We start from the raw sequence: 16,075 nt of genomic DNA, 5'->3' as shown, positions 1-16,075 counted from the left end.
ATGGTGTATATGTGCCACATTTTCTTAATCCAGTCTGTCACAGATGGACATTTGGGTTGATTCCAAGTCTTTGCTATTGTGAATAGTGCCGCAATAAACATACGTGTGCATGTGTCTTGTAGTAGATAATTTATAATCCTTTGGGTATATACCCAGTAGTGGGATGGCTGGGTCATATGGTACATTTAGTTCTAGATCCTTGAGGAATCGCCATACTGTTTTCCATAATGGTTGAACTAGTTTACAATCCCACCAACAGTGTAAAAGTGTTCCTATTTCTCCACATCCTCTCCAACCCTGTTGTTTCCTGACTTCTTAATGATTGCCATTCTAACTGGTGTGAGATGGTATCTCATTGTGGTTTTGATTTGCATTTCTCTGATGGCGAGTGATGATGAGCATTTTTTCATGTGTCTGTTGGCTGTATGGATGTCTTCTTTTGAGAAATGTCTGTTCATATCCTTTCCCCACTTTTTGATGGGGTTGTTGTTTTTTTTTCTTGTATATTTGTTTGAGTTCTTTGTAGATTCTGGATATTAGCCCTTTGTCAGATGAGTAGGTTGCAAATTTTCTCCCATTCTGTAGGTTGCCTGTTCACTCTGATGGTAGTTTCTTTTGCTGTGCAGAAGCTCTTTAGTTTAATTAGATCCCATTTGTCAATTTTGGCTTTTGCTGCCGTTGCTTTTGGTGTTTTAGACATGAAGTCCTTGCCCATGCCTATGTCCTGAATGGTACTACCTAGATTTTCTTCTAGGGTTTTTATGGTATTAGGTCTAACATTTAAGTCTCTAATCCATCTTGAATTAATCTTCGTATAAGGGGTAAGGAAAGGATCCAGTTTCAGCTTTCTACTTATGGCTAGCCAATTTTCCCAGCACCATTTATTAAATAGGGAATCCTTTCCCCATTTCTTGTTTTTCTCAGGTTTGTCAAAGATCAGATGGCTGTAGATGTGTGGTATTATTTCTGAGGACTCTGTTCTGTTCCATTGGTCTATATCTCTGTTTTGGTACCAGTACCATGCTGTTTTGGTTACTGTAGCCTTGTAGTATAGTTTGAAGTCAGGTAGCATGACGCCTCCAGCTTTGTCCTTTTGACTTAGGATTGTCTTGGCAATGCGGGCTCTTTTTTGGTTCCATATGAACTTTAAAGCATTTTTTTGCAATTCTGTGAAGAAACTCATTGGTAGCTTGATGGGGATGGCATTGAATCTATAAATAACCTTGGGCAGTATGGCCATTTTCACGATATTGATTCTTCCTATCGAGCATGGTATGTTCTTCCATTTGTTTGTGTCCTCTTTGATTTCACTGAGCAGTGGTTTGTAGTTCTCCTTGAAGAGGTCCTTGACATCCCTTGTAAGTTGGATTCCTAGGTATTTTATTCTCTTTGAAGCAATTGTGAATGGAAGTTCATTCCTGATTGGCTCTCTGTTTGTCTGTTACTGGTGTATAAGAATGCTTGTGATTTTTGCACATTAATTTTGTATCCTGAGACTTTGCTGAAGTTGCTTATCAGCTTAAGGAGATTTTGGGCTGAGACAATGGGGTTTTCTAAATATACAATCATGTCATCTGCAAACAGGGACAATTTGACTTCTTCTTTTCCTAACTGAATACCCTTGATTTCTTTCTCTTGCCTGATTGCCCTAGCCAGAACTTCCAACACTATGTTGAATAGGAGTGGTGAGAGAGGGCATCCCTGTCTTGTGCCAGTTTTCAAAGGGAATTTTTCCAGTTTTTGCCCATTCAGTATGATATTAGCTGTGGGTTTGTCATAAATAGCTCCTATTATTTTGAGGTACGTTCCATCAATACCGAATTTATTGAGCGTTTTTAGCATGAAGGGCTGTTGAATTTTGTCAAAAGCCTTTTCTGCATCTATTGAGATAATCATGTGGTTCTTGTCTTTGGTTCTGTTTATATGCTGGATTACGTTTATTGATTTGCGAATGTTGAACCAGCCTTGCATCCCAGGGATGAAGCCCACTTGATCATGGTGGATAAGCTTTTTGATGTGCTGCTGAATCCGGTTTGCCAGTATTTTATTGAGGATTTTTGCATCGATGTTCATCAGGGATATTGGTCTAAAATTCTCTTTTATTGTTGTGTCTCTGCCAGGCTTTGGTATCAGATGATGTTGGCCTCATAAAATGAGTTAGGGAGGATTCCCTCTCTTTCTATTGATTGGAATAGTTTCAGAAGGAATGGTACCAGCTCCTCCTTGTACCTCTGGTAGAATTCAGCTGTGAATCCATCTGGTCCTGGACTTTTTTGTGGGTAGGCTATTAATTGTTGCCTCAATTTCAGAGCCTGCTATTGGTCTATTCAGGATTCAACTTCTTCCTGGTTTAGTCTTGGGAGAGTGTAAGTGTCCAGGAAATTATCCATTTCTTCTAGATTTTCTAGTTGATTTGCGTAGAGGCGTTTATAGTATTCTCTGATGGTTGTTTGTATTTCTGTGGGGTCGGTGGTGATATCCCCTTTATCATTTTTTATTGCGTCTATTTGATTCCTCTCTCTTCTTTATTAGTCTTGCTAGCGGTCTGTCAATTTTGTTGATCTTTTCAAAAAACCAACTCCTGGATTCATTGATATTTTGGAGGGTTTTTGTGTCTCTATCTCCTTCAGTTCTGCTCTGATCTTAGTTATTTCTTGCCTTCTGCTAGCTTTTGAATGTGTTTGCTCTTGCCTCTCTAGTTCTTTTAATTGTGATGTTAGAGTGTCAATTTTAGATCTTTCCTGCTTTCTCTTGTGGGCATTTAGTGCTATAATTTCCCTCTACACACTGCTTTAAATGTGTCCCAGAGATTCTGGTATGTTGTATCTTTGTTCTCATTGGTTTCAAAGAACATCTTTATTTCTGCCTTCATTTCGTTATGTACCCAGTAGTCATTCAGGAGCAGGTTGTTCAGTTTCCATGTAGTTGAGCGTTTTTGATTGAGTTTCTTAGTCCTGAGTTCTAGTTTGATTGCACTGTGGTCTGGAGAGACAGTTTGTTATAATTTCTGTTCTTTTACATTTGCTGAGGAGTGCTTTACTTCCAATTATGTGGTCAATTTTGGAATAAGTGCGATGTGGTGCTGAGAAGAATGTATATTCTGTTGATTTGGGGTGGAGAGTTCTATAGATAGTGTCTATTAGGTCCACTTGGTGCAGAGATGAGTTCAATTCCTGGATATCCTTGTTAACTTTCTGTCTCGTTGATCTGTCTAATGTTGACAGTGGAGTGTTGAAGTCTCCCATATTATTGTATGGGAGTCTAAGTCTCTTTGTAAGTCTCTAAGGACTTGCTTTATGAATCTGGGTGCTCCTGTATTGGGTGCATATATATTTAGGAGAGTTAGCTCTTCCTGTTGAATTGATCCCTTTACCATTATGTAATGGCCTTCTTTGTCTCTTTTGATCTTTGATGTTTAAAGTCTGTTTTATCAGAGACTAGGATTGCAACCCCTGCTTTTTTTTTTGGTTCTCCATTTGCTTGGTAGATCTTCCTCCATCCCTTTATTTTGAGCCTATGTGTGTCTCTGCATGTGAGATGGGTCTCCTGAATACAGCAGACTGATGGGTCTTGACTCTTTATCCAGTTTGCCAGTCTGTGTCTTTTAATTGGAGCATTTAGTCCATTGACATTTAAGGTTAATATTGTTATGTGTGAACTTGATCCTGCCATTATGATATTAACTGGTTATTTTGCTCGCTAGTTGATGCAGTTTCTTCCTAGCCTCGATGGTCTTTACATTTTGGCATGTTTTGCAATGCTGGTACCGGTTGTTCCTTTCCATGTTTAGGCTTCCTTCAGGGTCTCTTGTAAGGCAGGCCTGGTGGTGACAAAATCTCTAAGCATTTGCTTATCTGTAAAGGATTTTATTTCTCCTTCACTGATGAAACTTAGTTTGGCTGGATATGAAATTCTGGGTTTAAAATTCTTTTCTTTAAGAACGTTGAATATTGGCCCCCACTCTCTTCTGGCTTGTAGAGTTTCTGCCGAGAGATCTGCTGTTAGTCTGATGGGCTTCCCTTTGTGGGTAACCTGACCTTTCTCTCTGGCTGCCCTTAAGATTTTTTCCTTCATTTCAACTTTGGTGAATCTGGCAATTATGTGTCTTGGAGTTGCTCTTCTGGAGGAGTATCTTTGTGGCGTTCTCTGTATTTCCTGAATTTGAATGTTGGCCTGCCCTGCTAGGTTGGGGAAGTTCTCCTGGATGATATCCTGAAGAGTGTTTTCCAACTTGGTTCCATTTTCCCCCTCACTTTCAGGCACCCCAATCAGACCTAGATTTGGTCTTTTTACATAATCCCATACTTCTTGCAGGCTTTGTTCATTCCTTTTTTCCTCTTTTTTCTTTTGGTTTCTCTTCTTGCTTCATTTCATTCATTTGATCCTCAATCGCTGATACTCTTTCTTCCAGTTGATGGAGTCGGTTACTGAAGCTTGTGCATTTGTCACGTATTTCTCGTGTCATGGTTTTCATCTTGTCATTTCGTTTATGACCTTCTCTGCATTAATCAGTCTAGCTGTCAATTCTTCCACTCTCTTTTCAAGATTTTTAGTTTCTTTGCGCTGGGTACGTAATTCCTCCTTTAGCTCTGAGAAGTTTGATGGACTGAAGCCTTCTTCTCTCATCTCATCAAAGTCATTCTCTGACCAGCTTTGATCCGTTGCTGGCGATGGGCTGCGCTCCTTTGCAGGGGAGATGCGCTCTTATTTTTTGAATTTCCAGCTTTTCTGCCCTGCTTTTCCCCATCTTCGTGGTTTTATCTGTCTCTGGTCTTTGATGATGGTGACGTACTGATGGGGTTTTGGTATAGGTGTCCTTCCTGTTTGATAGTTTTCTTCTGGCAGTCAGGACCCTCAGCTATAGGTCTGTTGGAGATTGCTTGAGGTCCACTCCAGACCCTGTTTGCCTGGGTATCAGCAGCAGAGGTTAGAAGATAGAATATTGCTGAACAGCGAGTGTACCTGTCTGATTCTTCCTTTGGAAGCTTCCTCTCAGGGGTGTACTCCAGCCTGTGAGGTGTGGGGTGTCAGACTGCCCCTAGTGGGGGATGTCTCCCATCTAGGCTACTCAGGGGTCAGGGACCCACCTGAGCAGGCAGTCTGTCCGTTCTCAGATCTCATTCTCCACGTTGGGAGATCCACGGCTCTCCCCAAAGCTGTCAGACAGAGTCGTTTGCGTCTGCACAGGCCCCCGCTGCTTCCCCTGTTGGTCTTCAGCTGTGCCCTGTCCCCAGAGGTGGAGTCTACAGAGACAGGCAGGCTTCCTTGAGCTGCTGTGAGCTCCACCCAGTTCTAGCTTCCCAGCGGCTTTGTTTAGCTACTTAAGCCTCAGCAATGGCGGGCGCCCCTCCCCCAGCCTCGCTACTGCCTTGCGGATAAATCGCTGCAGACTGCTGTGTTAGCAATGAAGGAGGCTCCATGGGCATGGGACCCTCCCGGCCAGGTGTTGGATATATTCTCCTGGTGTGCCTGTTTGCTTAAAGCGCAGTATTGGGGTGGGAGTTACCCGAGTTTCCAGGTGTTGTGTGTCTCAGTTCCCTGGCTAGGAAAAGGGATTCCCTTCCCCCTTGCGCTTCCAGGTGAGGCGATGCCTCGCCCTGCTTCAGCTCACGCTGGTCAGGCTGCAGCAGCTGACCAGCACCAATTTTCCGGCACTCCCTAGTGAGATGACCCCAGTACCTCAGTTGAAAATGCAGAAATCCCCGGTCTTCTGTGTCGCTCGCGCTGGGAGTTGGAGACTGGAGCTGTTCCTATTCCACTAATGACTTCTTAATAGCTAAGTATAATGGACATTTTCAGATCTGAATTTGACTGATCTGCTGCATTTAATACTGTTGTCTATAACATCTTTTCTATTTTTATGAATTTTTCAAAGGTAAGGACAATACTTGCTTTTTGTAGAAAATTTAAACATTACAGAGTCATAAAGATTCTTATGCTTACCTTGAAACTTTATTCTCCCTGTGTTTCTGTGACTCTTTTCTGATACTGGTCCTGCTCTTACCACTCTGGCTAATTTCTTAGCGTATACTTTGTAGGTTTTTCATTCACTGCCAACCCCTTGCATGTTGGTGTTCAATTGGATCCAGTGCTCAAACTTTTTTTCATTTGAAATTCCCTGCAAAGTAATTTAGTTTTCTCTCATGACCCTAGCTATCATTCAGTGATTGCCAGCTCAGTATCTCTAACTCAGATCACTTTCCAAAGTGCCAATACCCATACATCCTCTTTCTTACATGCATAATTGTTCATAAATCTCATAGACACTTCAAACTTCAGGAGTCAAAATGACAACTAGAGCCATTTCTTGAAGTCTGTGCCATTTTCTCTATTACCTAGTCATTGTCATTGCCTTTGGTCTAATGTGTCGAGCCAGAGCCTTACCCCAGATTCCTTTCTCTTTTTCACCCTTTGTATCCAATTTGTCACTAATTTCAATAGAATCTTCTCAACATGTCTCATATATTTCTCAGTATTATCATTCACAGTGTCGCTGTTTGAGTTCAGACTCTTTTATTTCTTGTCTACATGAAAACTTAAGTGATCTCGTTGCCTTCTGTCTTAACCTGACTTCAGTCCATCTTTTACTCTGTAAATAATTGTCCTTAAACACTCAAATATGACCATATCGTTCTTCTGCTTAAAATAATGTCTCCCCATTAGCTTCACTGTAAATCCCACAGGAGAGATTCCAACCTCCTTAGCATACCACCCAAAGCCTTTGTTAACTGGCCTTTGCCTATCTGTCTAGCTGATGTCAAGACTAGGTCTCAAGGAACTGAAATTAGAATGGATTATTCTATTGTGTCAAGTAACAGAAAGAAGCTGCCAGTTGAATATGAACTGAAGTATTTAAAAGTTTCAGATGGTCAAATCAGAGACATGATGATATTTGAGAGTAAAAATGAAAATTACAGAAAGACCTAAAAGGGCTGCCTATAACTAAAGAGGAAGGAGCATAAGATCAAGAACACAGAAAATAAGATGTTGGAAACTATCACCAAGAGTCACTGAAATGTCTATAGCATTGAGCTTATGATGGGTTGGTATGCTAGGTTGACTTAAAGGATCAGATTTAAGATGGAGACTGATAGAAAAATCTGTGATATGTCTGATCGTCTTTCTCTTCTATATAAAAGACTTTATTGGCTCCCTATCAACTATAGGACAAAATCCAAGATTTTCAAATGACCTAAGAGGGCCTCCATATTTAGGTTTCTTTTTATCTCTGCAAACTTACCTCCTTCCCCCTGCCCTCTTGATCTTTAGGTTCCATCAGCACTGAATATCTGCTGCTCTTTTCTCATGTTTCTTCTGCCAAGATTGTCCTTAATTTCCTCATTTTCTGGGTAAATGCCTGTTCATTCTTTAAGACCCTAACAGACATCACCACCTCCAGGACGCTCCCCCTGAATCTTCCTCACTCCCAGAGTTACCCATCCATCCATCCATGCATTTATTTGTTTGTTTATTATTGAGAAAATATTTATTGAGTGCTTAATATGGGCCAGATTCTATATCATGTAATGGGAACACCATGGTGAGTAAGATAGGCCACACATGACCTTTAGCAGTGGTTACACGTATAACAGAATAATCAGAAATAAAATAATTACCAATTTCATAAATGTTTTGAATAAAAGAAACAATGAACTATCATACAGAAAAATGAGGATGAGCGGTAGAGAGGCAAACCACTTTAATATAAGGTTAAGCCATTAAAAGTTGTTGCTCTTCAAACTGTTTGTGTCCCATAAAATAGTTTTACATAGTTTAACCTAATAGTTGACTTTCTGAGGAATTGACATTTAAGCTGAAACCTAAAGGATGAGGTGGAATTGGCCATGCTGGCTAAGCCTATAATTCAGCATGTTTCAGGAACCAAATGAAAAGAATTGAGAAAAAGAGTCAGTGAAACAAGACAAAAGTAAGAGACAGAAGTAGGGCACATCATGTAGGACCTTATGGGAGATTGGATTTGATTTTCATTAAAATGTAAAGCCACTGGAGTTTTTTAAGATCCGTCTGTTTACAGTGTGGGACTAGAATAAAAGGGAGTAAGGGTGGAAAAATGCTATTAAGAGGTTGATGTAAGGAGACAATTTGGTGTTGCCTTATTTGTGCAGAGTTGGGAATCAGGCTGCCTTTGGTTAAATCCTGGATATGCCATTTATTAGCCATGTTACTTCATGTTCAAATTTTGAGTTTTACTCAAATTCTCTAAACCTCGGTTTATCTATCTGTGAAACAGAGACAATGATAGGACCAACTTCATAGGTTTGGCCTTGAGATTGAATGAGATAATCCATTGCAAACACTAAGCAGTCCTTGATGGAGAATAAACACTAGCTAGGTTCTAGAGATTAATAGCCCAAGTGAGAGATGGTAGTGGCCTGGACTAAGTTGACAGTATATTTGGAGACAAGTGAATGGATATGAGGCCTATTGTGGAGGTTTAAATATCTGGATTTAGTAATGTACTGGATTTGACAGTTGAGGGAGAAGGATTTTTCAATTATGACTCGTGGACTTCTGTCAAAAGGAGTGGAGAGGGTTGTGTTGCACTTTCCTGAATTGGCGAAGGTCTGTGTGGTACAGATTTTAGTTATATAAATTTCTCTATATATACTATATAAAGCAGGAATGAAATAAAGGAAAAAGGTAAGTATCATACAATGTTAGAGAAAATGGCTATTAAGTATTTTAGGGGTCTCTCAGAATCTTGCATGAGGTACATGAAACACTTTTAGTTTATATTATGTTTATACCACAGTGTCTGTAATATGTAAAATTTTTAAATTTGTATATTGTTTGTTCCCATGGTATAAGATTTTGGAAATTTCTACTGTACTATGTGATAGGCAGTGAACAATTAAGCTTATATGTTTCTTTTGTCTTTATATTAAAGTTGATTTGTAATCATTCCATCTGCTTCTCTTACAGAATGCAGCTTGCTTGATATTTCTCTAGATAAAGAATTTAAGGAGAGTATCTATCTTTGTTCTCTTTGGCAACTGAGAGTCTGCCCTTGGAAACAGCAGGCACCATGGGGAAGCGGGATAATCGGGTAGCCTATATGAATCCTATCGCAATGGCCAGATGGAGAGGCCCAACTCAATCTGTGGGCCCAACAATCCAAGATTATCTAAATCGACCAAGGCCCACCTGGGAAGAAGTAAAGAAACAATTAGAAAATAAAAAAACAGGCTCAAAAGCATTAGCTGAATTTGAAGAAAAAATGAATGAAAATTGGAAGAAAGAACTTGAAAAAAGCAGAGAGAAATTATTAAGTGGAAATGAGAGCTCATCTAAAAAAAGAGAAAGAAAGAGAAAAAAAAAGAAGAAATCTTGTCGGTCTTCATCTTCTTCATCAAGCTCTGATTCTTCAAGCAGTTCTTCAGATTCTGAGGATGAAGAAAAGAAACAAGGAAAAAAAAGAAAGAAAAAGAAGAACCGTTCATACAAATCATCCCAAAGCTCTACGTATGAATCAGAATCAGAGAGCAAGGAGTCTGTAAAAAGAAAAAGAAGTCAAAGGATGAAACAGAGAAAGAAAAGGATATAAGAAGCCTCAGCAAGAAGAGAAAGAAAAGTTATCCTGATGATAAACCTTTATCATCTGAGTCCTCATCTGAATCAGATTATGAAGAAGATGTGCAAGCAAAAAAGAAGAGAAGGTGTGAAGAGCGAGAACAAGCAAAGGAAAAAGTAAAGAAGAAGAAGAAGAAACAGCACAAGAAACGTAGTAAGAAGAAGAAAAAGAAGTCTGGATCAAGTCACAAGTCAAGATAACATCAAGAAAAAAAGCAAGAATGAGTTTGCCGAGTTTCCCTGTGTTAGTAGAATTATTTCTGGAGTTTGAGTTGCCTATCAAATCCCACTGTGCCAGAAAGGGGCATAATGGCTGCTGGCAACTTAAATATACATTTTTCTTTGTTTGCTTGTCCTTCCTTCCAATGGTTAATTCCTCTGAGATCTAAAATTCTGTTGTCATACCAGTGAATAGAATGTTTGAAATTAAAGTAAAATGTGTTAGATAATGAATAACTTTGACAAAAATAAAGTGTATCTAAGGTTAAATGTATTTAATTTGAATACATCTTTGAAATATCATCATAAGTGAAATATAAACGTAATTTCCAGACAATTGTAGTTGGTGTTTTTGATGCAAGGACTTAATATTGATGTCTCAAATTCCTTGCTTTTGTAGATAAGTTTAGTTCATTTTACTTTTTTCTTTAATGAATCTTTGTTTACATGGGGAAAGAGCATGTGGGGTGGGAAGGGCAAGTGTTTGCTAATCACTGTGGCTAGCTGAATAGTGTGCCTTTGACTCTTACACATCCTATTTTTGCCAGAGCAGCAGCTATCCTTTTCTTACTTGTGAAATTCTGGGGTGTTGTATGCTGCTTCAAGTGAACAAGAAGGACAGAAGTTTACAGCATAAGTAAGCCCCCATATCTACGAAATTTACCTCTTCTTCAGTACTGTTTACTATACAGTACTGAATAATATTTAATATTACAATATTACATGATTTGAAATAACTTTATACCCATTTTGTATGGGAATCATTCTAAACAGACCCTGATGTTTTTTGATTAAGAAATATTCTGAAAATTTTTTTGCATGTTTTATACTGTTAAGTTTTAATTATCTGACCATATTCTATATAACTGGTGATCCTTTTTTAAGATATGATTTATGCTTAGGATATAAGTTTCAAGTTTGTAATTTCTTAACTTTGCTATATTAATTTCATTACGGTATTTAATTGCACCCTTGCCAAAATATTAGCATGTGAAAAGGTTTTTTTTAAACAAATATGTAATGCCTTCATATTGAAGCTGGTTACTGTACGCAAGTTGAGTGCCAGACCTCTAGTACGCCGTGTGTTACATGAAACTACTGCCAAAATCTTAGTAAGATTGTTGTTGAAAAGATTGTTGTCTTAAGCATTAATAATGAATTATATAGAAGTTAAATGTAGGTGATAATGACATCATTGATCTTCCTGTGTCCATATTTTGCTACAATTTGGTGCCTTGTATCTGTTGCTGATTCACTTTTACCACTAGTGTAAAAATAAGTGAAAAAATATTTTTACTTTACATTTTTATATATCAGAGTAACATAAATTATAAATTTGTGTCTCAAAAACCACCTGTGATGGAGGATGTGCTAATTGTAATGTCATAGGTACAAAATATTTTGGCATGATGAAAGGCTCAATAGCTATTGTTTTTAAATAGCAGATTTTATCTCAGCTACCTTCAATCACAAGTAAAATTATAAGGATAAAAAACATCTGCTACATAAATAACATGTTGGCTTGCCAAATTTTTTGCATTGGAAATACTGGAATCTCTCATTAGGGTTCTTGGAACATATAGTGATGCCATGTTAGATCACCTTGGAGCTTCATAACTTTAGCTTTTTCCTAAAAATATATGTTTATGCTGATAAAAACTATTACATTTATGAAATATTTTGTATCCATATAGAGTTTTTCAGAATTGTTCATTAAAATGCTTTTTATAAGCTTATATTATTTGTAGAATATGGCAAAAGCATTTACAGCTCATTGTATATCTATCTGCTCCCATTCACTTCCAAACCTCTTGTAGTTAGGCAATGCCATTTGACTACTTCAAGCAGAGGGATTGTAAACAGAAGTGATTTTCTATTTCTAGTTTGGACTGTAAAACGTTCTGCATGACCGTCCAGTTTTCTTTTGCCTGTCATGGTGACCTGAATGCAAGATGTTCCAAATGGCATACTTACAAGACGGATGCAACCTGGATCCTTAGGTCGCTATTTAGAAGGGACCTGACTGGAGTTCTGATGGACTTGCAGTACATTTTTTAAATGTAAGAAATAAACTGTTATGTGTGAAACCACTGAGATTTGGAGTCTTTTTATTACTGCAGAATCACCTAACCTAATCTGACCAATAACACAGAACTCTAGAACATCTATTTCATTATTTACGTAAAATATCTCACCTTCTTGTATCACATTCTTCTGTAGTCTACACATTGACTCAGAAGTGATATTTATGCCATAGTAGAAGGAAATACTCGTTTTATTTGCATTGGTTTTTGTGTAATGATCGAGGGAGAGAGTGGTCTACCATATTTCATGCTTATCAGAAATGCTGCCTAGGAAATAAAGCTACATTATTCTGTTGATTGCAGTAAAAAAGTTCCAGTAAAGTGTTTGAGAAGGAAATTTTAAAAGTACTTATGAGGACTTGATGAAGAAGAGGAATGGTATTTTTTGTATTAATTATAGAACTTATGGCAGAGACAAGCGCTATAGAAATACGGAGGATAATAGACTGAATAGATTTAGTTGAACATTTAATATGTGCTTCTAAATTAAGAGCAACATAATTTTGTCCCTATTTGAAAAGCACTAAAGTGGTTATTAGTGATCTGCCTTATGTGATTAGTAAGGAGTATAGCTTTAGCTGTAACATTCAACTCGCTTTGGCTATGGAAAGGGCAGAAGTGAGAAAGTAAATAAGAAAGAAGATGGGAGATGGGAAAAATCGATACACTCTAGATTCACAATTTAATTTTGATCACAAAAGGAATTTGAAACATCTCAGGCTTCAGGTGAAGATTTAGATTGGAGATAAGGAAACAATAAAATTTAGAGTTCTTGTTTTTTATCTTGTGACAACTCTCTTGGTAATTATACATTATTTTGAAGAAAAGTTCATTTGACATTGTGGCATTTCTGTAGTCGTTTCTGTTTGGCTCTATTTTACAAAAAAGACATATTTAATCTGAGATGTAGGTTTGTAACTACGTCGTGTCTCATGAAAATATAGACAACCATTCAAAATCGCCTATGTAATTTGATGTTGAACTGACTTTCTCATTCCTGCCTGAGCTGCAAACAAAGTGTGTTCTTTCATCATATGGCTCTAGCACTTTTTCTTGACTCTTCATGCCACTTAAGTTTAATTTGCTTTATATTATGTATTTTGTAGACTTATGGTCTCTACGTGTTATGAGCCTCAGCTCTCAGCTCAGCACAAGGTTGAAATTTTCATTCTGCCATTTCTTGACATGTGACCCAAAATAAGTTATTTCACCACCTCCATGACACAATTTCTTCATATACTAAATCAGAGAAAATGGTATCTGTATTAAACCATTTTTGCATTGCTATAAAGAAATACCCGAGGCTGGGTAATTTGTAAAGAAAAGAGGTTTAATTGATTCACGGTTCTACAGGCTGTACAGCATGGCACCAACATCTGCTCAGCTTCTGGTGAAGGCCTTGGGAAGCTTACACTCATGGTTGACGGTGAAGCAGTAGTAGGCACCTTACATGGTGAGACAGGCAACAAGGGCATGGGGAGAGGTCCCAGACTTTTAAACAACCAGATCTCTTGTGAACTAACTGAGTGAGAACTCATTTGTCACATAGGAGATGGTACTAAACCATTCATGAAGGATCAACCCCCGTGATCCAATAACCTCCCACTAGGCCCTACCTCCAATATTGGGAATCACTTTTCAATATGAGATTTGGAGGGGACAGACATCTAAACCACATCAGTACCTATATCTAGGATTGTTATGAAAATAAGATAAAATAACATTGAAAGTATTTAAACATTCCTGGCACATAGTAAATGCTCAATAAATGTGTTTTTTTTCATGCTCCACCTCCAATTATCATCATTATCACATATGACATAATAATGATGATTTCATTATTATGATATCACCACCTCCTATGCTGCATTTTAACTTTTTAAAAAGTAGCTCCTGCTTCATCTTTTATCTCTAACAATGATAATACATGGCGTTTTGCATATGATGGGTGTCTCCTAATTTTCATTAAATTGAATTAGTTGATCAAGACTTGGGAGAAAGAAAACTCTGAATGAATGTAGTGTACTAGATGTTGTGTGTAAGCTCCTTGCCTTATGTTTTACAGCAACTGAATTGAGATATAATTCATATACCATAAAATTCACCTCTTTAAAGTATACAATTCAATGGTTTTTAGTGTATTTACAAATATATGGAGACATAATCAGACTTTATAAAAGACATGCTAGGGTGATTAAACAGTCACTGCTCCTGCTTTATGGACATATATTTCTGGACCTAAACAAGAATTCCATATAACCACAATATTAGAACACGTAAATCATCTCAAAAAGAAACTTTGTACCTTTATCTTCCCTACTCCTACCCCACCCATTCTCTCAAGCCTTAAGCAACAACTGACGTACTTTCTGACTCTGTATATTTCCCTGTTGTGGACATTTCATAAAAATTGAATTACTTTCACTTGGTATATTTTCAATGTTCATCCATTATTTAGCTTGTATTAAGAGCATTTATATCAAGATAAAAAGAAAAACTCTAATGCAGTCCATAGAATTTCTGCTAGAACCAAGAGAAAAAAAATCTTCCATATTTAAATATGCCAGACATCATTAATCCGACTTGCAGTGATTTAAAATACTGATTATATAGAAGGCTACTGAGAGTTTATACTTCTTGGATGTAAAAATATTCGAATATGAATTAATAGAGAAATTGGGTCATTTTATGATAGATGCAGGTAACATTAACCCAGCATGAGTATGATTTGTGTTCAGAAACTTGGCATTTTAAAATTATTTTAAGGAGAGCACGGATGTGCTTATTTTCCCTCCAATAAGCTACTACTCTGAATGATTAATCAAGAACTCTAGTGTTGTGAAATGTCTTTTCCCAGAAGCTGTTTACAAAGATCAAAGATACAGATTATCTCCCTTCAAAGAAGTCGTTGTAATCCTTTTTTTCTTTAGTGCCTCCAAATAGCTTTATTACTTATTTATCTATATAGTATCTCATTTTCAACCCATCTACCCACCGTCCCATCTTCATTCAATTACTTTAACTAAATTTGTTTTTAAGATGTGTCCCGGCCGGGCGCGGGGGCTCAAGCCTGTAATCCCAGCACTTTGGGAGGCCGAGACGGGTGGATCGCGAGGTCAGGAGATCGAGACCATCCTGGCTAACACGGCGAAACCCCGTCTCTACTAAAAAAAAATAGAAAAAACTAGCCGGGCGAGTTGGCGGGTGCCTGTAGTCCCAGCTACCGGGAGGCTGAGGCAGGAGAATGGCGTAAACCCGGGAAGCGGAGCTTGCAGTGAGCTGAGATCCGGCCACTGCACTCCAGCCTGGGCGACTGCGAGACTCCGTCTCAAAAAAAAAAAAAAAAAGATGTGTCCCATTTACCCACTACTCAAACCTTCACAGGATTAATTTATCTAGACACTATTCAGACATAATACACAAGAATATATTTTCTCTATTGTAGTCTCTTTACTGACATAAATATTTTACTAGTACAGCAAACATAATGCGAAGTAAAGAACCACAGCTAAGGCCCTAATTACACCTATTACAAATGAACAGGGGGAAACCAGTGGATGAAATCCATGAGCTAGTATAACTCAAAATGATCTTAATAATGTTCCAGTACATAAAAATAAGATAAAAATAGAGATAAATGTCAACCAAAAAAATGGAGACTTTACAAAAGACATACTATGTTCATTAAGCAGTTACTACTCCTGCTTGATGGACATGTATTTCTGAACCTAACCAAGAATCCTATATAAATAATTTCTGTAAGTCTAGTGATCTTTTGTAATATCACATAGATCTTTATCTATCATATTCTAGAAGTCATTGCAATCAATTAGCAGGGCAAGATTTGATTATCCCCATATATAACCATATATGCACATGTATAAACCCTTTAAAAATTTTCTTGTAAATATCTGTCATATACCTGCCCAGCCACTGATAGCAGGCTGTACCAAGAGCATTCCCTGGGAGATTGCATCAATCAGAGATCCAGTCATTTAACAGATGGCACACTCCAGATAATTTGAAAAGGATTTATTTACAAAAGGGCTATTTACAAAGGTGTTGGCAGAATATAGGAGAACCACAGGGCTAGTGCGGTAACCTTGAGGCTAGTAACAATGAGCTATCACTACTTTTAGGCCCAAAGAGACTAAAACTGAGCTGTCATTTAAACAAATAAA

The 16,075-nt window shown here is 37.8% G+C and overlaps 1 protein-coding gene across 1 annotated transcript in view; it reads left to right on the top strand.

Annotated features, from left to right (window-relative positions):
* FAM133A (family with sequence similarity 133 member A) overlaps positions 1-11,893 on the top strand; it is a 49,204-nt gene extending 37,311 nt beyond the window's left edge. Inside the window, 2 exon segments of the mRNA XM_033201456.1 lie at positions 8,944-9,512; positions 9,515-11,893. Coding sequence (XP_033057347.1) covers positions 9,047-9,512; positions 9,515-9,792 — 744 coding nt within the window. The 5' untranslated portion in view covers positions 8,944-9,046 and the 3' untranslated portion in view covers positions 9,793-11,893.
* The last annotated feature ends 4,182 nt before the right edge of the window (positions 11,894-16,075 follow it).

The sequence above is a fragment of the Trachypithecus francoisi genome, unplaced genomic scaffold (genome assembly GCF_009764315.1).
Source record: "Trachypithecus francoisi isolate TF-2019V2 unplaced genomic scaffold, Tfra_2.0 Lachesis_group6, whole genome shotgun sequence".
NCBI classification, from domain to species: Eukaryota; Metazoa; Chordata; class Mammalia; order Primates; family Cercopithecidae; genus Trachypithecus; species Trachypithecus francoisi.
This window is presented reverse-complemented; position numbering and strand designations above follow the sequence as displayed.